We start from the raw sequence: 24681 nt of genomic DNA on the forward strand, positions 1-24681 counted from the left end.
AGTGGAGCCTGATTGTGCTGGCATATTGCGTATACCTGTAATTGACTGGTACATTGTAAAGATAAAGGTTGTAGGCAGGGGTTTGTTGTAAGTTACAACAAACTTGTCTTCAGTTACAACATCAGTTTTCATCCTGGAAATAAAAATGTCTGGGTTTCCGAAGTGTAGAGTAGATCCCATAATAAACTTGAGGGATAGCTTGAGCCACATTGACTAATTCTAGTCCATGCCTGGCAGGATGCGTATATAATATATTCCATGGCTGTCACAAAAATGACATTGTCATTGACAGATTTGAAGCCATTTTTAGCCATTTTAGACGGCCCTTTAGACAAATATTAGACCAAAGAATGCTCAGTGGGATGGCTGGGGAAGGATTCAACATAGGGAGTCAGAACAGGTCAGCTCCAAGAAAATTCCAGCTGGAGATCTAAGGGTCTTCTCCATGTATGGCTATCCAGGGTTTGATGAGGTCATATCTTCATATGGAGACGGGCATATCACGAGGCGGACTGACTGGTTTTGCAGGTTTTCATAGTAATCTGCGAGACTGCGAATTTTTGCAGGTTTTCATAGTAATCTGCAAGACTGCGACCTACAGTAGTCGTATAACATAATAACAAATCGTGTACAGTGCAATGAGTGCATTGGACCCCAAAAACTGAAAGTATTTCTTACAATTACAACATATAGGACGTCCAGGTTCCTAAATGTCAACATTTTCAACTGTTCATTCATCTCATCAGTTCGATTCGATCGATAGCGGTGACGTACGGCCACGCCCACCCCTATGCTGTTTTCAAAATGTGTGTCGTCTGTCTTGCGTCACGTGACCCGGGGGTGGGTGACGTAAGACAGACAACACGCAAGACTCCCCCATACCATACCAATACCATTACCTACCCCCCGCCCCGCGCATCGTGTGTGTGGGAGGCTGGGAGCACGTGCGGCCAAATAGTGTACTGGTGGTAGTGTCCTAAAACACAACAAACCTTTAGTTTGCACACAAGCAATGTGCAGTCAGCTGCTCAATGTACTGGTCAACTCATTAATGTAGGAAGCCCAGGCAGGTAACGCAGGTTAATGATAAAATGCGTTAGTTTTGACTTAGGACGTAATACTGTTACTGTTAGTATAGCCCTTTAAGATTACTGTGTTTTGACCGCTTTTAAAGCGACAGTACTTAACTGTATCACGACCGACACGTTTGTTATCATGGCGGAATGGAAGCGGTCCATCTCAAATCCCTCCTCGGTCTCTGAAAACATGACATCCCTCGCTCGAGCTCTGTCCCATCCGAAGTTGAACCACATCGATCATCCTTCGGAGTCTCAGTTCACCAGCTCCAGTTCGCAGACGAACCTATATCGTGGAAATGTTTCAGGCCGAAGAAGAAACTTGTCGAGCTCCACTAATCTGAATGACTCAATTGTGTCTGGCTTCTCGAATGACTCCGTAGAGTCCATCTCTCCTTGTGCTGAGGCGCGAGTCCTGGTCATCAACACCGGAGGGACTATTGGAATGACCCTTCGTGATAACGGTAGCGTTATTTATCGTTTTCTGATTTATTTTTTATTTGAATATTTTGGTTCCTTGGTTTGTTGCTGACGATTGTGAGATCATGACACGAACATCAGACAGGGCAGAAATATGCTATCTATGCATACGTTTATATTGGGAAATTCTTTACGATTTTACGACTTCGATATTGGTCTTTGGAGGACGCCTTAATAATAATAATAATGTAATTAAAGGTGCCGTATATTTGGTTATTGTCTCAGGAACAACTGAAGAGGCACATTTTGCAACAATGCCACATTAACTAGCCTGCCACCTTATTTTGTACACTATATCTTCTGACTCTGGCTCAGAAGTTACTTTACACAGTTTACTTTAAGCCTATAGTCGCCTACCATGCAGGCATTTTGGCAGGACAGGACACCAGCCTTCATTTGGGGGTCTTGTCCAATTCTATGGATGCTATCTGGTTTTGGAATAGTGTTCACTGCACCTGTCCTAGACTCTAGGTCCTATAGACTATGACAGGTGCACCGTGCATTCTGTGATCCATCAGCAACTGTGAGAGGACAAAAAAGTTAGCCATGGATATTTAAAGTAATCATCATGACGACATTGCATGGCAACATAACATCACAGAAGCAATTCTCTCTCTACCCCTCTTTCTCTCCCCCCCCCTCAATGTGTAACTAACTAGGAGGTCACCGGTGAGAGATTAGATTGTGCAACATCTTGAGCAAAATGTGGTTCACTAATCACTTCACTACACAATGTTAAAAACATTTCCATTACAGGACTCTCCAAGGTCACTCACCATTCTTTCACAATTGCACTGAACGAGTTAACGTTTGACATGAGGCTGAAGTTGTCAAGTTTATAATATAAAATATTACTGACATGCCATGTACACTACACATAACATAGGTTAACCCCATGCAATAGCCCTATGCAGAACTTACTGTAACATCCCATGGTTGTTTACTTATCTGTACTGTGAGTCCACCATTAATTGTCATTTTGCACTTGAGTGAATGGGATAAGGGAGGTTTAAAATGTTGTAGGTGCAAACTAAGTGAAATATGTTAATTGATCAAGCCTTTGGTGAAATATAGGAAATCAGATTGCAGGTAGCCTAGTGGCAATGTTGTTGCATTCCAAGTCAATATTAATGGGCTATCTTCTGATGATTGAAAAAGTTTATATTGAATTGTCTTGAATTTTCATTGTGTAACTATTAAAGGTCAAAGATTGTGCTTGCAGAAACGTGATCTTTGTGGATCCTAAATTTAGAAAGTCCAGGTGACGTCTATTCCAGGACCAGGTCCAGCACTCAAATGTCTCCCAGCTGCCACATCTCATGTCTCATTCATGCTTCAAGCCATGAAGAGTTTCCCCATGGCTCATATTCAGAGTTAAGAAGACTTGGCAGTAATGTTTGTGTCTTGAGTTCATTCATTGCATACAAGTTTGTTGTGCTTGGGCTAATGGCATGCTGTGCAGAAGGAAGTGGAACACTGAATGAAAACAGTATCATTCAACTGATTTGATTAGATTGCACTTTATTCATCCCACAGGAAGAAATTAAGTTGTTACAGCAGCCAAGATACATAAAGGTTTATTAGTAAATTGAATGGATGTCTGATTGAGCTACATCATATGCTCAATTTTACCACTAGGGTTCAGTATGAGACTGGTGTGTGGTGGTTAGTTTCAGGGGAATACAATTATACTACCAGCAACTGTACTGATGGTACAAAGAAAATGGGAATAAAATCACAATGATCCTCTTGTGTTATTGTGACCCACAGTGTTGGCCCCAAAAGCCAATGCTTTTGTGCAGAACCTACGCAAGCTTCCAATCCTCCATGATGAACATTATGCCCAGCAGACATGCTTGTATGATTACTATGACAAACCAGAAAACATCTTGGTCCTTCCGTAAGTAAACCCATTCAATCACCTGACCCCGTCGCCACAGTTTCTACAACCTTTTATTATTTATTTATTCTGCTGTTATCATCTCTTGTATTATTTTCTGCCATAACCTTTTATTTTATTTTCCACGTCACTGCTGTTATTTCATTTTGTAACTTTTGGTGAAAGCCTTGTAACTCCCCAAATTTGCTTTACAGGAATATTATTTATTTTCAGTTTAGTTACATTTCATGCGCTAAACATGATACATGAATTCAGTTATGATCACCCAGTGTAACCTCAATAGCCACTAAACAGTAACCACCAACATGACCTTGGAGTGTGTATTCATCACTTGCATTCTTTTATTTTTGTCTTCTGTACTTTAATGACAACTGAAAATAGATAAACACATTGAAAATATGTGATTATCTATGTGATAGCAGGGCCACATGGCTTAAGAACCGTTGGGTCTCTCAAGGCCACTTATGTGTTATGTCACGTGATAGCTGCTACAATTACTGTTTGACTGGAAGTAAAATAACAGGAAGTGAGGTCATTACTCATTCCAGGGACAGCCATAACCTTGCGGTCGCCAGGATTTCTGCAGTACTACCCATGGAAATCCTTGTTTCTATTTACTGCTCAGTGCTCTGATCTGGTCTAGAGCTCAACTATACTGTATTATCCAGTGTCATTTTGCATACACATACAGTACATATATCCAGACCTCTCCATATACATGAGACCCAGACCAGATCAGAAAACTGTAATGCTTTGGTTGGTACTGAAAACTACATCTTACACCAAAATAACATCTCACTCAAAATGTGTCAATACTAAAACTGGAGTTATAAGTTTAATTTTCATCATGCATGCAATAATGCAGTGGGATACATTTATAATTATGTAAAACATCAGTAATGTAAACGAGACCGCCTAACACATTCCAGTAGCTGTTTTAAACTATTTGACTACCATTAATTTGGCCAGTATTTTGTAAATCAGTTACTAGACAGATAGGCTACCCTACGTTTTAGTATGAATTTCGATCTTTCTGAAAAGAAGGAAATAAGTGTGGGATCTGTTTTTGTTTTTGTTTTTGATTAGTAGGCCTAATGTTTGTTCTGAATAAATGGTGTGAACCTGTCAGTGGGATTGGGATTGTCATGATACAAGCCACACTTTATAATCAAAAAGGAAGAGATGAAATAAAACCTTGGTGGCAGCACTCTTAACTCCTTGTGTTGCCTTGACAGGAAGCCAACATTCCATGCTGACCACCTATTTCACGGGTCCGTGTAGTACTGGTAGCACACTGTGTGCCTGCACTGTGCCTGAGAGTGTTTTAACGAATGTCTGTGCTTTCCCTGAATTCAAACGTAAAGGGGTTTCTTGGCTAGCAGGGAGGACTGTGATTGTCAACTCTTGACAGTGGGAGGAGGTGACAAGAAGAAGGGATGCAAATCATGCAATAACAGTAGAGCTGCAGGTTGACATGGGACACGTTATGTCCATTCCTTTGCCCTCACTACTGTTGCTGTCAACGAGCTACCGGTAGCTGCTTATCATGGCTGGCACAGGACCAGCCCCAATAGATAACCCTGACATATCTAAACCATTTCCATCAACATTGCTTCTAGGAGCTTGTGAGGAGTTGCAGGTACAGTGGTGACCTCATTTTTCTCCCTAATATGGCCACACGTACACAAAAATGCTGAATTTGTGTTGCAGTGTGGATGGAGATAAACAGGTTTCCCACATTATAAGCATAATTGCAGTGGAAGTTTAACATTTATTGAATATTTCCCACTGTCATTGCATGTTTAATCCACATAGCACTTGCCTAGGATGTTCTGTTACTTTCGAATTGCCTTCTGTATGAACAAAATCACATTTGCATTTTGCACTGAGGCAGTTAACTTGTGACTCGTGTCTGACGATGACGGCCGCGTTTTTAGTCTTTAAAAAAAAACACAGAATAATATAAAATCACACTTGTGTGAAGTGAGGGGCGCTCTTATCATCATACATCACATTCCGTGCTCAGTCATGGCCTTCACAGTGTTTTGATACCGATTGTCTCACTCCTGCATGCTGCATGCTGTGTCACAGTGATGCCCAAATATACTTTGTCGATGCTGACGGTGTCATAGCAGTCAGTAGTCCATGGAAGTGTCCCTTCACTCCAACATCTAGATTAGGATGAAGAGATCCTCAAAAGGGGGAGTGTTGGCTGTTGGGTGAGTTATGGTAAACATAAAGGGTCCACACACAAAGCAAGCACACAGCTTGGCTGTTTTGAACGAGACTGCGGTTGAGTAATTGAGCAAGGGTCCTGGGGTCACTGTTGTTGACTGTCCCCAGTTGGACTTGGTTTGGAGAAGTCAAAGTGACATACAAAATCGAGCATTTGCTTACTCTGAGTGTTAAAATGATTTTGCAGTTAGTCCCTCTAATCTCACAGGGGTTTCCCAGGTTCTCTAACCTCGACCCAGCTCTATTTAGCCTTCCTACTTTTTAATTTGGTAAATTGGAAAGTACTCACTAAATCCCATGTCCTATTTTGCAGAATCGGCCACCTTCCGCTATGATCAAGCTTTCACAAAACTAATATTGCTAATGCCACTTAAACTAATATGTTTTACAAGTATCTTTTCACTAATGTAAATTCTTTGATTTTTGATACTTCAGCATGAACCTATTTAATATTTGTTCTACAAAACAGTCTTGATACCATATTACTACAATTCTGAAACAGTTCAATATGCAAGTTTAATAGGTTTGCTCCTTATACTATGCATCTGCTTAGCCTATTTTGAATACTTCCTTCTAAGGAGGCAATTAGTTTATTGATTTATTGAAAAGCTGTATTCATACGATATTGAGAGGCAAGCCACAGGGCTCTTCCCCCCCATCCTCCAACCTTTATTTCCCCTTTACTTTCATTTCTAGCGGCTATGAGGCATCTTAACGTTGCTATGCTAATGCAATGCCCTGCTATACCTAAGGCTACATTCACATTGTGAATAATTGGTGATTTGAATATTGTTTCTTGTGGCACTTGGGCTTTAAGATTATCAACAACATATGTTCAAGGGTTGCATGTGGACCAAGGGCTAATTAGAAGTGTCTGCAGGCTGCTGGTTAGAAAGACAGGGGCTCGCCTGCTCGATTCCCCCTGCTGTTCTATTCAGTCCCATCTCCATTTAAAAAAGCAGACCTATGATAATGTGGGGGGGGGGGGGGGGGGGGGGGGCTGTTGTGGTGCATCCCATATCTTTAAAAAGGGAGATTAAAGAAAAATCTTTCACAGCTGCTCAGCCTCAGCCGGGCACGCTCTAGACGCAGGCGCCATAACCGGGCGCCCAACTTAAACTCCACTTAAAAGGGGCATAATTATGTAATACATTTGAACGTAGTATGAACCTAGTATGAGGCAACATGGGTTCTTGCCCCAACCTCAGTTGACCCATCCTTTTATTTACACAGAATGCTACTGTAGGTCAAAGACTTTGTTCAGACTTTCGGGTAAATCCTAAAACTCAACCTATCTGCACTGGTTGCTGGTGTAACGACTGAACCTCATGGGTGTGAGTAATGCTCTGTGCGACTCGTTGCAAGCTTGTAGATCGACTGTTTTCGTCATACAAAGAAGTAAATCAGGCATTCCAGCCAGACTTCTGTGTCTATGTCCGGACTAAGACACATCTTCAGAAAACCGATTTGAAATGTTAATGGTATATAACCACCTAGGAATGTGGCTCAAATCGGAAAAGAAAAAAGAAAAAAAAATGATTACAGTCTGGATCTGTCAAAAATTTGATTTGGGTTGCCAGTCTGAACATAGTCAGTCGAAGCAATCCTGAAGCCCACATGAGCCACTTTATGACCTTTTGGCTTTGCCTGTAAACTACTACTGCACATACTGTACATTCTGTACATTCAACAACAAGTGTATTTATTCCCATTACTGCATTACTGTATTGCACTCTGGCTAGACGCCACGCCACTATTCATTTCATGAATATACATTTTCAAGTATTTGTATACTATGTGCAGTGACATTAAATAAATCTAATCTAATCTGAATCTAATTTATAATTTGTACAGTGTTGTAGTAGTGGTCCACACAACACTGGCACCTTACTGAGGAACAGAAATATACACTGAAGTTGAAAGGGCGGTATTGTGTCCCTGGACCCTGACATAAGTAAACTATGCCCCTCCCTTCTCCCACCTCTCACATCATTCTCTATCCGTGGGTTTAAACAGGTTTTGGCACCCCGCTGATGAAACAGACGCCCAGCTAAATAGACTTTGTCTCGCTTCATAAAGTCTGCTTGCTTTTTAGGATCCCTCCCTTTACTTCCTTATTATCTTCTCGCTATGCTGTTCCTCTAATTTATACATAACCTGGTCCAACTCTATTAATTGAACACAGTCAAGACAAAAGTGATTAACATTTTTTGCTTGTTTGTAATAGGTAATTTGCTTAATGCTGTGTTAACGCATCTGAGAGTAAAATGTCTGCACTTGCTGTGAATGCATCAAATTATGTTTGCATTGTTTGTCCTGTGTGTTTGTGGCTTATTCTATTTCTTTGACATTTCACTGGAGGATAAGCCCCTTGAGATGCAGCATCTCGTTTCGATGCAGCATCTCGTCCAGGGTGTCCTCAAAGCACAAAACAAGAAAACAATCCAACAACACATCAAACATATCAACAAGGACATAAACATAAATGCCCCACTACACCAGTATACTAGTATTCTTCAAATTCTTCAAATTGAAATAAAATTAAATAAGACATGCAAATAATCAAACATGATGCTAAAATCATAAAAGTCTTGGAACTTATATTGAACTTGTTTCTTAATCCAGGCTGCATAAAGACAACAAACGGATTGTGTACTCTATTATGGAGTACTGCCCTTTGCTGGACTCGTGCAACATGACAACAGATGACTGGGGCAGACTTGGCAAGGATATTGAGGTAATCCATAGCTCAACCATTAACATGCCATGCCTTCGTTAATATATTAGAAAGCATGTTGTCACTATATCCAGAAACCATTCATATTTCATCAACAGGCAATTTTTCATCAACATTGTGCATGACGTAGCATATGAAATATTCCATAATCCACAATGTGGTGTCTTGTGTGTGTGTGTGTGTGTGTGTGTGTGTGTGTGTGGTATTTGGCTGCAGAAAAACTATGAGAACTATGACGGTTTTGTGATCCTCCATGGCACAGACACCATGGCGTACACAGCGTCAGCCCTCTCCTTCATGTGTGAGAACCTGGGCAAGCCAATCATCCTCACTGGCTCACAGGTGAGATCGGCTCTCTTCACAGGGCAGACAAATAAACACATTTCCTCAGATCTATAGTCGTTTATTTGCTAAGAGCCTGCTGATAAGAGCCTGTTTTTCAGGTGCCAATCTATGAGATGAGGAACGATGGCAGAGACAACCTGCTGGGGGCGCTGTTGATCGCCGGACAATTTGTCATTCCTGAGGTGAGTGAATTGGGCGGCATCACCTGCGATCATGTTGATATGTGGTGATTATGAGCCTTTGAGCCTTTGGATTTTGGAAATGGAGTGAAAGTGGGAGAGAAAGTTCCTGCTCTTATTTTTTGTTGGTTAATTATACAATATTTTGTTTTGGAACAAGGCCTTTTGGAACAATTTGTTCCCGGCTTGAAAGGTATAGCAAGTAGGTGTAACAGGTCAATATTTTGTGCATTGAATGAGATCATTTTCATTTCTGTCTTTCTGTCTTCAGGTCTGCCTGTATTTCTATAACAAACTGTACAGGGGAAATCGTGTGACTAAGGTGGATGCAGGCAGCTTCAATGCCTTCAATTCTCCTAACCTGGCCCCACTAGCCAACGCCGAAGTGGATATCACAAGTAACCAAGGGGTGGGAATGGGTTCTGTTCTGTTGTGTGCCAACTAAGGTTATAGTTAACTAAAACTAACAAAATAACAAAAACTAGAATTGAAAAGAATAGAAACAAAATAAAAACAAAACTATGAAACTTTAAAAACTAATCAAATCTATACTGGAATTGACACCATGGAGTCAAAATGAAATAAAAATGAGTGGAAGATTGTAAACCGTAACAACTTTGGCTCCAACTTCATTTTGGTCTCTCTAGAGATGCACACTTGAACTGTTCTCTCCATCTATCCTGCAGTCAACTGGGACACTGTGTGGAGGGCCAACACTACTGCAAAGTTCCATGTGAGCACCGAGCTGAACCGGAACGTGGGTCTGCTCCGGCTCTTCCCTGGGATCACTGCTGCTACTGTGAGTCGGTGTTGCCAGGTCTTGCGAGAGAAATGAGAAACCAGTTTTATGAAAACAAGCCCAAAATAAGTCACTATAGACCACATGAGCACTGTAAACCTTTATACTAGGGATGTCCCGATCCTATTCCGATCATTTGATTTTGAGTTTGATCCATTGTAATATCATGATATGGATATAATAGTGATACTAGGGATGTCCCGATCACATTTTTTGGCTCCCGATCCGATTCCGATCATTTGAAAATGACGTGATCTGCCCCGATTTCCCATCTCCCAATCCGATCGGGACAACCCTGCTTTATACATCAGCTATTAGCTCACAACGTTGTGAGCTTGTACTGTATATAGATCAGATCTGCCATTTTCAAAAAAATATTGAAATAAAATGTGGAAGCCAGGCTCCCTGGCTCAAAACATTTTCAGATGGGAGTTATGCTGCATTCACATGGGATCAGGCAAGACGGCAAAGCGGAAGTCATTTTAGTGGACGCAAGCAGGACGGTAAACAGAACAGGACGGTATGGCAGACGGCATCAATGTTAAAATATTAAATATTTGTACCGTTCCGTGCCGTCCAGCAGGTAGTGCCGTTTGCCATCTACCACTTGCCTGATCCCATGTGAATGCAGCATTAGGCACAAATACAATTAAATTGGGGGTCCATGGCATGAAAATGTTGGACAACAACAGTTTTTTAAATTATAATGAAAACATTTGGAAGATCAAGGCCATAATAAGCAACTACACTGCACCCCCTGTCCCCCCACCCGTGAAAAAAACAAACTACCAATATTTACAAGCAATTGCACAGAAAAGGAAGCCCACAGTTTCTTATAATAAGCGCGAATGGCAACACTTTGCCTTCCTGGGCAAAGGGTGATGTAGCATGGCATTAAAGTGATGCTTGACTTCCATGCAACCACAGCAGGCTTATAACTGTAGAGCAGCTGTGGTGTAATGAATAACTTCTGAACTGGATCAACAGCAATGTTCTTCATTCCCTGACGTATTCCAGAAATTGTTTGTTGTCCTTGGCCATGGATTTGTTGTGACACATGGGAAAAAGCTGGTATTTGTTATTTTATTCAGCAACTCTGTTTGATCTATTGCCTCTTGTACAGATCTGCCTGACTTGGCTTTCTAAGTCTGTGTCTAAAGCAGGGAACTGATCCGTTACAGAATGGGGAAGGATATATTTTTATATCCCTTTACTGATTTCCTGAATAAATTAGTAATTAACTTTTTGTTTTAAGATAGATTATTTCGGCTAGACTTTTAAAACTTGCACCAAATGGCAGTTGAAAGGATTAGAAAGAAGCATCTCTCTGATAACTGGACTACAGTCTCAAACGAGGAGGAAAATTGACGTGTGCTTGTTTTTTCTGTTCCCTGCCTTAGAATGGAATTTATAAAGGCAACAAGCCACTGCTTTTGTCTGTAAATGTAATATATTACAGTGCTTAAATTGCATAGTACCATTACATTACATATATTCCATTACCTCAAAGTTCTGTTTCAAAGTTGCTTTGAAAAATGAGATGCAGGATATGGGGCATGACCAATCACCCACCAAAGACCATGAATAGGCATAGCCTCGGTAACATTTATCTTCCCGGGCCCCAAAGATGCTGAAGGGAGGAAGGCTTTACTGTCTCAATCTGCTCTCACTGGCCAGGTTGGCCATCAAGATCTAGCTGCCTTTATGAGCATTGGTTTTGATTAGGCACCAGGTACTCCTGTGCCTACTGTCTCTGTTGTGCTTGCTTGGGCATCTTTTGATATCTGTATTGAAGTATTCTATCCAGGAAGAAGCGTGATGCAAAATTAAAATGGTAAAAAAATAATACAAAATAAATGACTATTACTTACATCAACCCTCCTCTCAAAACATGAGCAGAAGTTGACTTTTAAATCCCTGCTCTTTCCTGGTGACTGTGTGATGCATTTTCCTTGCTGCCATTCCAACTGTCCCTGCTCCAGATGCCAGGGCTACTGATGTTGTATAGGGTCTCCCAGTGCCAGTCAACCATTGAGTCAGGGACTTGTTGAATAGATGGCACCAGATGGGGTTTTAGGGGAGAGGCAGGGGTGTGTGGGTTTGTGCGTGTGGGGGTGGGTTTGTGTGGAGGGTTGAGGAGTGTAGATAAAAATGGAATACTAATCGCTGACATTTAACCACTTCCACCCCGACGTCCATATTTTGGGCAAAGATTTTTGAGAATAGCAGATCTACAAGCTCACAATGCATTGCATCTGTGAGCTTGTATTATTTTGCCTTTTTACTGAGGCTTAAATGGTTAATTCAAGCCTTTCAGACATGCTTCTAGCTCGGTTAGATGGATGTGGGGTGTTTAGCTGAGGACTTTGTGTTTATCTGGGTGCAGGTGAGGGCGTTCCTGCAGCCGCCCATGGAGGGTGTTGTGCTGGAGACATACGGCAGCGGGAATTGCCCTGACAACCGTGCAGACCTGCTGGAGGAGCTGAAGAAGGCCACAGACAGGAGTGTCATCATCATCAACTGCACCCAGTGTCTGAGAGGGAGTGTGTCGACGTCCTACGCCACCGGCAAGGTGAAAACCCCTTTTCAGTAGTAACAGTACTGCAGTCTTGAGATGGGACAAAACATTTATGTTCCATTTCGTAATTTCCATCAGGTTCTGATAGATGCAGGGCTGATTAATGGCTGTGACATGACTCCAGAGGCTGCCCTGTCCAAGCTGTCCTATGTCCTCGCCAAGTCAGAGCTTGACCTAAAGGCCAAAAAGAAGGTGTGTGTGTGAGCTGTAAGAGAGCATGACATTTAAACGAACTTAAGCTGAAGAAAGTGAAGCTAAAATGAAAAGTTGAATGCTGTGTGTGTGCGTGTTTCTTTCCAGATGATGGAAAAGAACCTCAGGGGTGAGATGATTGCTGACCTGGAGGGAGCCAAGCTCACCCTGAGTGACAGCCGTTTCATTCAGGTCATTGCCAAGTCTCTGAGCATCAGCTGCAAGGAGGTGAGCTGACCAGCGGCTATGAGACACACAAACATACAACACAGTTTTCATCATGTTCTGACCTTTAACTGACAAGGCACCAGGTTGGGCATGTTATTATAGGCGAACATTCTTAGAAAATAGCCCATGGTTTTTGAAAATAGCACATACAACGTGCTGCAAGCTTGTATAGATGGAATTATACGAAAAGACACATTTCTTTGAAAATAGGGCTTACGTGGTTGAAAACAAAATTTTCATGTATTCAGTCAGCTAATATCCTGCACGCACTTTGTCTCTATGTAGGAGCTGGAAGCCATCCGAGATGCCCTGACGCCACCCCTGGCTTGTGCCGCTGCCAAAATCGGTGATGTGGAGGCTTTGGAGGCCATCAGGGAAATGGTGAGCAGCCATGTGTGGTTGCGTTTCCACACTTGGATAATCATTAACCGTCACTGTTGTCACTGTTGTGTGATTGATTGAAAGAACATGTAAAAAGCTGGTTTGCACTAACAACGAAGCTGTGTCTGGATGTACATAGGATGTTACATGCAGTGCTTTGGCCTCTCAATCGGTTTGAAAAAATATAGCGTATGCCGTATACGTCTATGTGACCAAACTGGTAATGCAGGCCCATCCATTCCCTGAGAGAGTCACGTGTATGTCTGCTCTGGCCTGTCTAGCCGGAGTACAACCACTGTATGAGAAAATATTTATGAGCGTATCGTTGCTGTTGGATTGAAACATATTTCAACTTCTTATGTTTTGTCATAAATTAATGTCGTACTTCATCATACAAGAGTGTCACACAAAATTGGACCTGAACCTGTCAGGTTATTTTGTTTCGAAATAACCCATTACAGGCCTGACCTATTATTCTACATAATTAAATCTAGTGGCTATGAAGCAGCTTTCATTAAGTTGAATGTTTTCACCTCAATGAAAATGGAATCTATGGTTGCACAAGCGTGCTTAGATTCCATGGGAGGTGTAGTTTGATACGCTGTCTGTCTGCTCTCCTCTGCGATTCACTGAACTGACGGCATAAGCAGCAAAACTTTGTTCTACTGTAATCTGATCCCGGGTCAGTCTAGTCATCGCAGAACTTCACAGCCCGAGCGAGCCCCGAGGGCATCTGCTCCTTTCACACATTACTGCCAGCTTAGATGGATCAACGATTTGTGTATTAGCTTGTCTGGCACCTAGTTGATCACGGTGAGCAACTGCACGTAGCCAGTAAACAGAGCTGCCGTTGACTTGTAGGAGGCGAACAGTTAATACCCGTTTGCCATTGCCAACACAATAGGAACGGCTGGACCAGCGGTCGGCTGAGAGCGCCAGATCAATAACTAAATAGTGCGCGGACAAACGGGACATTCTGACCATTCTGATGCTCCCTACCTACCTAGAACTGCATCGATCTGTGTACAACTTTGTATGCACACTCCCTAGAGGCCATGGAAAAACATTTTCCCTGCATCCCTCCACATCTGCCCGTTATAGCACCACCATGAGGCCGATTTCTGCAAAACACATTGTTTACAGATTTCATCCAAATCTCACGCAAATCGGAACACATGATCTCTGTAGTTATGTGATCCTCCTGGTGGAGACCTGTGCAATCTAGTGTGTGCATCTTTAAGATTATAGAGAAGATAATCTTATAAAATCATCCAGTGGGGAAGAGGGTTGTGGCAACCAAATTTTATATATATTATGGTGGGCTTTATGTATATGAAACTGGGGGTCCTAGAAATGAAAAAGCTTCAGAATCACTGAGCTAGCTACAAGTGTTCTTTGTTGATGCTGTCGGTGCAGGCCATGTCATTGATTGTAGTCAATGGAGGTTGGGCTGATTAAATGAATATACTGCAATTTACCCCCACATCTGTGGTAAGCGTTGACCATAATGATAGCTCCTAGAAGTTGTCAATTTGGACACTTTTCACTCATGAATTTGTGGTCTTTACTATTTGTTGGGCATTAAAAGCATTTCTTTCTCTAGAAAAGTTTAATTCACAAAACAGAATGTACTTGTCAAACGGTGTGCATTCGTTTTCTGGCCTTTAAAAAGTTAGCATTAAAAATCTGCATTAGAAAAAGGTGGTGCAATTAGATTTTCTTCAGCATGGAAAATCCTGACTACTGTACCCTACTGTATCTCAGCATACATCTACCTTGACATATTAAGTACTTATAAATCCCCACGATACTTGGAGGTTTTCCGTACCAACCTTAGATACTTTGTGCCTATGATAACTGTTGTCTGCCTTTTTAATATATGTACTGTATTTCCTGAAAAGCCACTTGTCATTATTGTTCATTGTCCTTGTCATGTCTTTGTATACTCAATCTTTTTATTTATAATAGTGTTGTGCCTGAGCTGTTTTTGTTTTTGTTTTTGTTTTCTTTTATTTTATTTATGATTATGTTCTTGTTGTATAATGTCTGTTTGTCTTAAAAAAAAAAAAACCCAATAAATATACTTTATAAAAATAAAAAAAAGTACTTATAAATCCTATATATCATTGACTGGAGTCTCCCAGGGGTCTACAGCCCCCCTTCTTTTTCCCCCTATACACCAAATCTATTTAGTTTAGGGACACTATGGTTCATGTGTTTAAATGCCTCCCTGGGGTTACAGCATAAGTGATATTTAATTTGACGTTCTCTTGTTATTCAGGGCAGTATCCTGAGTCTGGGCGACTATGATGGACGCACCCCTCTACATATCGCTGCTTGTGAGGGTCACCTGAAGGTGGTGCAGTACCTCCTGAGCCACGGGGCCACCGTCTATGCTAAAGATCGTTACGGGGACACACCCCTACGCAACGCTGTCCGCTTTAGGTAACACTGCTCAGTTCATACAATTAATGGATGATGACTTTGTATGTGTGTCTATGCATGTGCGTGCTCGTGTGTGTGCGTGGTATTAATGATATAATTTGTGAAGACTTAAATGTGGCAGTTAAAATCCCCCTTTGGCCATTAACAGCCATTTTACATACCTTATCCTCATCCCAGTCTTGAATGGAAATATGTTGTTAATAGCGTGTGTGTGTGTGGGTGGGGGGGTTAGGTATATTACATGGTAGGGAATCCGGTTCAGTTCATTGACAGTCACCTCCAAAGAGCGATGGAGTAGACACTGTCAGAAGGGCGTTGAAATGATGAGTGATTTTTTATGGAATTTAGAGGCCAAGCAATAATTATAAGCTAATTAGGCTAATTGTAATGTTTCCAGTCCAGGCGGGTGGTGTTTATTTTTATCAAAGTTGTGATTATTTTGTGTTGTCTTTCAATGACATTGCTCTAATTGTTTCTCGTGGCCATGTGCTGTCATGTGTGTGTGTGTCTGTCATGTTGGAAATGTGTGTGCACACTGTGTACGGTTGTAGGATGGCTGTTGGCACTACATGTATTTACTTTGAACTTTGTAGATGTAGACTTAAAGAGAGAAACTGTAAAATCCTGAGCGTTAATTTGAAGTAGATGTAAGTAATGTAGTTTATTTAAAAGAAATACGGGTGGCAGCTACCAATTCGATCGGATCAAAACATGGATTAAAGAATATAAACCCTGGAAAACATAGGCTACGGTTCTGGCAGGCTAGACGATTAATTCAATCCTCCGGTTACTACGGTTCTAACGCGGCTTCGTGTTAAGAACTGTATTTGCCTGAACCGTGCACACGCCACTGTATTACTTTGGACTACTCAACTGAGCTTGCTCCTCTTCCTTTCTTCAAATTACCTATTACATTCACACGCGGTCGCGCGCGCGCACACACACACACACACACACACACACACACACACACACACACACAGTAAAAAAATGAATACATTATCACTGAGGATTTTACTGTGTAGAAACTACACCTGCAGAATACACACACCTCGCCTACCATGCCATTGCCATACCCATCTTCGTTTACGTCATTTGGCTGTGAAATGATTGTTTTTTAGAACAGGAAATCAGAAAGACTCTTAAGTCAACAGCATATGTGACTCCTTTTGGTGACATTCACATTCCACACGCCACTACAACGTGGTAGGTGCCCATATAAGGAAGGACAGGTTAGAGGTTGGAGAACAAAAGAGAGGTGTGTCCTCTGAACCAGTCTTACCACCCAGCTCCCAGTTTCTCACAGATAGTAGATACTGGTTTGCTGACACTTCACAGGAAGTATATTTTTAAGTCCCAATTATTGTATCTGTGTTTTACATCTTACAGCCCAAGGCTAACCCACTCCTGTAAACAATTACAGCTCGAAGCTGCAGTCATGAGTAACGTGCCTGACATGTTGAGCTCTACATTGATTTTAAAAACGTATAAATAAAAAATCTTTGCCCTCTTCTTCCATGGAGCATCTTTGCCCTCTTCTTCCATGGAGCTGCTGAAGTCACTGTGGGTGCGTTTGGAATTACGCTCTGAGAATATGCTCTGATTTCAGAATGCTCTGGTGTTGACGTCAGAGTTATACTAGATACTCAGGAACTAATGCTGCCATTTTAATGAACGTTAATTTATCCCATGAATAAATATTATTATTAAATGTTTTATTGTTAAATATGCTTGTTGAATACTGTCTGGAGTACCAACAAGTTGCAACCATGTTGGATGTTACTTGGAGTGGTACGTTTGAGCTCTGGGTTCTCCCAGAGCTCAGCTCTCTGGAATTTCAGAGCGGTTAGAGCATCAGTGTTCAGAAATTCAAACGACCAGAGAGAGTCCCGGGTGCATTCCAATTTTCTAATGCACCGTATGTAGCTCCTGTATGGGTGGTTAACTGTGAGGGCGTAGAGAACCTGTCCCTACCTGTCTGGTGACAAATCACTCTGACATCACATAACCTCTGTCAGTACAATTTCAGAAGCTAGTAAGCTACAGTTTGAAGATGCTACTTTTGTACTAAAACAAATTACAATTCAGTGCCGTTATAAAATGATAGTCCAGAATACTTTTCACAGCAGACATTGGGTAAACACAGGGTGATGGGTAAACACAGCTGAAGTTTACAACTTTAACCACTTAAACCCTATATACTTGACCAGGGTGCCCCAGGGGTCTCTACTGTTTCTGCCATCTTCCAACAGAGCATTTTTGTTGAATGTCTGCCTTATTACATGGCCAGAATAGGGACGCTAGGCTTAATTTTGTTTAATTTAGGTGTTACTGTGTGCCAGCATGGACAGCTCCTGTACAGTTAGTTTCATACAATCACACCCGTGTGAAGTGAGTGGAACAAGCCTAGGGGGCCCACGCCACGTCCGAAACGGTTGAGAAATGACAGTTATCGTGTGGGGCTCCCTCTACTGTACTGTACTGGCACACCCGAAATCATCATACTGTATATATAGTATACAGTTAATATGTGCGTGTGTTAGGTTGCGCACAGGTGGTGAAAAACAACCATGCTATTTTCGTGCTCATACCCACCCAGCCACCCAGCCAGGCAGGCAGCCAGCCAGCCACACACACAGCTCCGTAAGGGAGTGGTTGCACCACTCAAAAATAAAATCAGATAAATAAAACTGACTCACAATTAACATCATTACCTTCAGCTGTGTTTGTAAAGGGACCATCAGCCCTAGCCCTTATTGTTTTAATAGACAATGATTATTTTGTTCATGTTTCATGGTGGCCGTAATATTATTGGTTTATAGAATAAATAATAATCTTCTTTGTCTCCTAACCACACAGACACATGGATATAGTGAAACTGCTAAGGAAGACAGGAGCCCATTTCTCTAGAGATGAGCTGGAGGACATAGGCACTGAACTGTGCAAGTAAGACTGTGTGTGTGTGTGTGTGTGTGTGTGTGTGTGTGTGTGTGTGTGTGTGTGTGTGTGTGTGTGTGTGTGTGTGTGTGTGTGTGTGTGTGTGTGTGTGAATTAAAAACTAAATTCATGAGTTTTTTCATTCATTTCATGAAGAAATAAAATAAATCATGGAAATTGAATTAGAAAGAAAATAACCGACTAGTGAAAATAGCACATCTACAAGCTCACAACGTGTCGCTGCGTTGTGTGAGCTTGTAGATCTGCTATTTGTACTAGTTTGGGTCCCGGTCAAACGTCTAATCCCTCTTTTGGTTCTCGAAGTGTTCCTGAGCAAGATACTTAACCCCTTTCTGCTACCCGGGCGCTGCCAGTGTAGCGCCCACTGCTCCAGTCCTAATGCTCAGGATGGGTTAAATGCAGAGGACACATTTCACTGTGTGCAAATATACAGTGACAAATATAATTTAAGAACACTTGTTCTTTACTTCAACAGTACCGATACGGCGATACCATTATTCTTAACCTAGTGTAGCAGTCACAAATTTGAACTCTTCAGGAAGCACATTCCATAGTTTACGCGCCATGACAGCAAAAGCTTGTTCCCTCTTGACATATCTTAGATCTAACAAGAACTAGAAGAGACTTTGCCCCAGACCTCAGGTTACAAACAGGCTCATAAGGAATTAAAAGGTCGCAAATGTAAAATGTGCTTTTAATGTGATAAGTACATTTATTTTATCAATTCTAAAATGTGTTGGCTGCCTGTGGATAGATGCTACTGATGGAGTGATTCGCTGAGTTTCTTTCCATTCACTGTGTAACAGCATCGTTATGAACACGCTGAAACAGGAATAGATAGAAATACAGTAGTCCAGATGAACAGATATAAAAGCTTGTATGGCTTTCTGAATTATCTTTAAATGACAGGAATGCTCTGATTTTAGAAATTGTTCCAAGTATATCGCGTACATGGTATAATAGTAGTAGTAGTATACACATCATGTATACAGTATACGTATGAGTATTTGTTGCATGCAAGCATGTACAGTACGTACTTCAGCCCGCAAAAAAACACGCAAGAGCATGTTCTCAGCTCTCCCAGCATTGACCCATCCTACATAGCCGTCACAGGTACGACCAGTTGTCCCAGTCTTGCGTAAACAGCAGGAATCTTGTTCAGCAGCATAGCTGTGAATCTCTTCAACATCTCCAACGTCAGCAGCCAGAGGAGACACTGGCTGGTGCCCATTTACTTTTTGTTTATCTGGATGATACATTTTTATAAAGCTTTGAGTTATGATACAATCGAGTTCAGCTTGTATCTACTGTTTCAGAGGTGAATACTTTGAATATTAAGAAGAAGAATATTATTATTATTAAGCTCTGTTGACATAAAACGAAAACCTGCCAGCTTGTTTGCACACATAAAATAACTGGTATTATTCATGAAGCATGTTTCTGTTAGACTGTTCATTTCTTACTTACTACTATACAAATTAATAAAATAACACAGAACTGATATACCACATGAACCCTAGTGTCCCTATTCTGGGTCAAACATTCGGCAAAGATAATAATAATAAAATAAATCTATAGGATCACAACATGTGTATTGCGTCACGTTATTGCTTGTAGATCAGCTATTTAAAAGGAACTCTGGGTACTACACACTATTTAATTTGATTATTATTCATTTGATAGCACAATTTATAGATGGCTTGTACAAAAAACACCTGTAAATTTGTAATGTGACAAAGTAAAGTTCGAGTTGAAGTACATTTCAACAAATAGGTGCGTGTAGTCAATGCAATTTAAATGTTACTATCCTTTTCTTTTTAATAAAGCGTGTACTTTTGTAGTAAGTTAACCCTGTCATTTGCTGCTGTTTTCAGAATTGCAGCCATCGGTGACCTGGAAGGCCTGGAGATTTGGAGTCTGGCTGGAGCTGATCTGAATAAACCAGGTTATGATGGACGGACAGCCAGTGGAGTGGTGAGTTTGGGCATAATGTAGTAATTGAAAATGTCAATGTAGTGTTCTCAATGTAATTGTCATTATCACTTCTCCCATAGAAAGGTGATGGCCAACACTCCCTACATTTGCTTATGTTTATTTTGTATCTTGGTGTTATTTTGTTATACTCCGTGTGTTGATGAATTGAATACATAGGACCACAATGGAAACGAGTCCTCAGGACTTTTTTGTGTTATCCTTTTAGCCCAAATGTATGACTGTTCACTGTATCCATGTTGTTTACATTTCTGACTAATAAAGTATTCATTCTAATCTAATGTCTGCTAGTAACTTTGATTACTTGGACTTTTCTAGGCACAGGCTCTTGGCAACAAGGAAGTGGTGATGTGCATAAGACAGCTCATGAGCCCTAAAGCCCAGGTAACATTTGTTTTCCAGTCCAGCAACTACTGTACATGCCTTTATAATTTAAACTCAAATCGCCATTATTTAGAATCACTGTTTAGACTCACGACACTGTTCATAGTCACTGTTCAGATTCACTGTTTAGACTCACTGCTCAGATTCACTGACTCAATGTTCATACTCTCTTTTTAGACTCACTGTTCAGACTTGCGGTTTAGACTGGGTTTTTGCATAAGATGCTCTGTACCAATCTAGCACTGACATCAGATCACATGATTCTCCAGAATAATGTTAATGTTCTCCTTCAACCGCATGTCTTTCTTGCTGTTCCAGAACGTAATTGATGAATTTAATGAGTATGAGGAGTATGATGATGATGAGGTAAATGACCCAGAGTGGAAGTGTTTCTCCAGTATCGAGAGTGAGATCTCTCTTAGCATGGCTCCTGTCTTATGTGGGCTTCCACTTACACCTTGGGCTTCCCTTACACCTTGTGCATGCATTTTGTGTTCCATTCATTTTGTGTGGTGACATTTAGTCTTTACCTGACCGTTTTGAATGCCAGCTTGGGTTAATACTGGCAGCACAGATGTTATCCTAAAAGTGCTGCTGCATCAAATAGTTTTAATCCTTTTGCAATCCATTATATTGACTCCTCGGCTGGAGCAAGGCTGCTGTATTTTGCAAAAATGAATTAAATTTTCAATGTGAAAGTGGTTTTTAAATAAAGCAACTTCTTATTCACCATTTTAATAATTGCTACACAGATATGACCTAACCTTGCTTCACCCTCCCCACCTTTTTTGTGCTATGCTGTGTGGACGGGGGGCTCATATATACTTACTTGCATGCCAGTGTCACAGCTAAAATAGCAGATTTACAACAAGTTCACGCATTGTGATGCTGCAATGAGATATGTGACGCGTTTATTTTTTTCTCTCTTCTCAGAATGGCGTAGTGATTGATTTCAAGGCATCACCATCTGGGTGCTAGGATGGTGCTGGTCTGCTGGATGAAAACAACTGGACCTGTCCACTTTCTCCATTCATTTATACACCCACATTTCACGTTTCACATTGTCTCTAAGCCTGATTTATACTCTGCCTCACATTGCAACGTGTTTTGAGCTTGTAGCTTTTTACGGCAAGCGTCGCTGGCACAACTAAGTATAAGTCAGCATTAGGCTAATGTACTTTGTTGCATGACCCTTCCACTCGACAAAACATATTTTTTAATTATATATTTTTTAATTTTTCTTCTGCTGAAAAATCTGACGTAATTTGTTGTGTGATTTTGACAGGGTCATGCGGGGAAGTATAACATTTGCCTTTAGACCATAAACATACCTGTAATTCCATATTACTTAAAGCCATATAGACTTGCTAGTGTCCGTCCAAAACTCTTCAAGCACAGCTTTGAATCTTCAACGACAGTATAGCACTACTGTAGCACTAAGTGTGGGTGTTGTACCACAACAGTTTGTGTATATGATTATGTTATCATTTTGAATCCTATGTTTTTACTACTATGAAAGACAGACCCTATAATGTAACATCACATTTGTTCATTTGAGGCAACTTTGACTACGGTAGATTAGCATTGGATGTATTGTGTAAAATACCAAAAATATTTAAGGATCTCTTCAAACCCAAATATTACTTGTTTTTATTTGCATCTTATCAGAGCTAAAATATATAATAAGATTACAATGACTTATTTATTGAGTTTGTCCGGAATGGATAGCTCAGTAGGTTGAGTGCTCACTTTGAATTGCACATTTCTGACTTTGATCCTGGGCATCGTCAACTCAGCCTATGCGTAACATGGCTTGGAAAACTCATGGTAAAGTACTGGGAGCTGGTTGTATGTGTGGCGTTCCACCTCAGGTAGTCCTTCTCCCAGGGGTTTGGCACATAAAAGGATAGACGCCCTTGTTGCTTGGCTGATACTGACAATAAGCTAACTTTCTTATGTTAAAGGGTGATTTTGTAGGCAGGGGTGTGTTAAACTGGACACAGTAGGGTCATGTCCATACTTGTAGTTTGGATATGAGCAACAGAAGCCACATCTGACCCTAGCATATAGTTTTACATGTAGGCATTGTAGCAAGCAAAACTGCAATAACCATCCATGCTCATCCAGCCAGTTTCTACCTTGCTGCCCCAGCTTGAAAGCCCACATACCTCACTACACTTCATTAGTGTATTGTGTGAGCTGTGTAAGAATTTCCATCCTTGCTGTAGTGTCTGCTTTCTTTTATCTGAGTGTTTCATTTAAATGTCCTCATTTAGAGCCTTTGGCAGGTTGTGCTGGATTTATGTCAATGGTTATAGTGTTAATCTCTGCTGCTCACCAACCTTTAGTTTGTTCAAATTAAATTGCCATGGCAATTCAGGTCATTTTGCAGTGCTTTTATGTTATTACATATTAATGTAATTGTTATTCTGTGATTACACATAGCTATAAAGAATGGATATATTTTGATGATTTACTCAGTTGTAAATTATTTTCTTTTACTGCTGTGTCCACTGCTGTTCTGGTTATTTTTCTGTGATTTATTGTGAAAATATATGGATTTGTCAGTCTTCTTTTTCTTTTCTTTTTTTTACTGTTAACTGTTTGGTGTCTCTGCTGCTTCACATGTTAGTACTACTGCATATATTGAATGTTGATTATAATGACACAATGTAGTCTTGAGCATACATAAATAAAATATATTTCACATTTCCTGTGTGATTTGAATGTGATGTGGCTATCCATATGAATGTATCTTACATTTTTGGAGGTGAATGAATGAAGGGTTTTCGTTAAACAATTGCAAAACATTTCAGGTCACTTTCATTAGTGTGCCCATGGTCCTTGACTACACATAGCTACAGTATATAAAGAATGGATATATTTGGGTGATTTACTATATGTTTCTAAATTATTTGCAACTTTTACTGCTGTGTCCACTGCTGTTCTGGTTATTTTTCTGTGATGTATTATGAAAGTGTATGGATTTGTCAGTCTTTTTCTGCCCAGATCCCTGGCTGTATTCGCTAAAGGAATGTGTTCAGAATGGTAATGGGATGCTATCGACAGCATAGGCCCTTTTTACTAAGAGAAATCCCCAATCAATTGCACCCAGGCCAGGCTAACACTGATCTGCACACGCTTTTGTCTGCATGTCTTTCTCTACTATATATTTCCACTAATACAAATGGATGTAGCAACAAAGATAACATTTCAATTGCACGTGGCTGTGAAAAATGTCTCAGCCCATTAGAAGCTATAGTGTTTGCCATCTGTGTCGTCAGGGCGGCTGCCGGATAAAGCTTTTGCTGATGGAACCCAGCTCATCCGGTCTGACCAGCATGGTCTTCATTCTTCTCTGAATGAGAGGCTTGTATGAGCCTACCCCAAAATACTATATAAAGCCTGTTCCACTCCTAAGACACTCAGTACAGACTGGGACAACGCAAGGATGTAGAGTTAAAGGTAAGCTCAGCTCTTCAATTGATAGGCAGGAGGTCATGACCTAAAAAAAATATCCATGAATTCAAGTCTCCATGGGGTGAGTAATCGATAGAAAAATGTCATTTTGGGGTTGAACTATCCCTTTAACTTGTAGTGTAAATGTAGTTACTGGGTCCTATAGGGACTCACAGTCGGGGGCTGTCATTTTGTTTCACTTGTTGGGCCTGTAAAGCTTATATAGCCTAACTGAAGGGGTTGCAAATACATATGAGCATGTTTAGTTGAGTGGATGTGTCTCATATAGCAAACAATCACGGAATCTAAAGCT

General features: G+C 40.9%; 1 protein-coding gene across 3 annotated transcripts; it reads left to right on the top strand.

Moving 5' to 3' along the window:
• Nucleotides 1-1031: 1031 nt before the first annotated feature.
• Nucleotides 1032-23636, top strand: aspg (asparaginase homolog). 3 transcript variants are annotated; one of them, XM_080784506.1, is made up of 18 exons: nucleotides 1032-1540; nucleotides 3327-3456; nucleotides 4692-4727; nucleotides 8317-8428; nucleotides 8645-8770; nucleotides 8872-8955; nucleotides 9224-9350; nucleotides 9639-9751; nucleotides 12138-12323; nucleotides 12408-12521; nucleotides 12630-12749; nucleotides 13035-13130; nucleotides 15412-15575; nucleotides 18435-18521; nucleotides 20408-20507; nucleotides 20844-20909; nucleotides 21228-21275; nucleotides 21843-23636. In XM_080784506.1, exons 1-18 carry the CDS (start codon nucleotides 1216-1218, stop codon nucleotides 21885-21887), a joined length of 2079 nt encoding a protein of 692 aa, XP_080640632.1. In that variant the 5' UTR covers nucleotides 1032-1215; the 3' UTR covers nucleotides 21888-23636. The 3 variants fall into 3 exon arrangements, with proteins under 3 accessions (XP_080640632.1, XP_080640634.1, XP_080640633.1); XM_080784508.1 differs by lacking the exon at nucleotides 21228-21275; XM_080784507.1 differs by lacking the exon at nucleotides 4692-4727.
• Nucleotides 23637-24681: the final 1045 nt, after the last annotated feature.

The sequence above is a fragment of the Protomyctophum bolini genome (assembly GCF_963924005.1).
Source record: "Protomyctophum bolini genome assembly, chromosome: 15".
NCBI classification, from domain to species: domain Eukaryota; kingdom Metazoa; phylum Chordata; class Actinopteri; order Myctophiformes; family Myctophidae; genus Protomyctophum; species Protomyctophum bolini.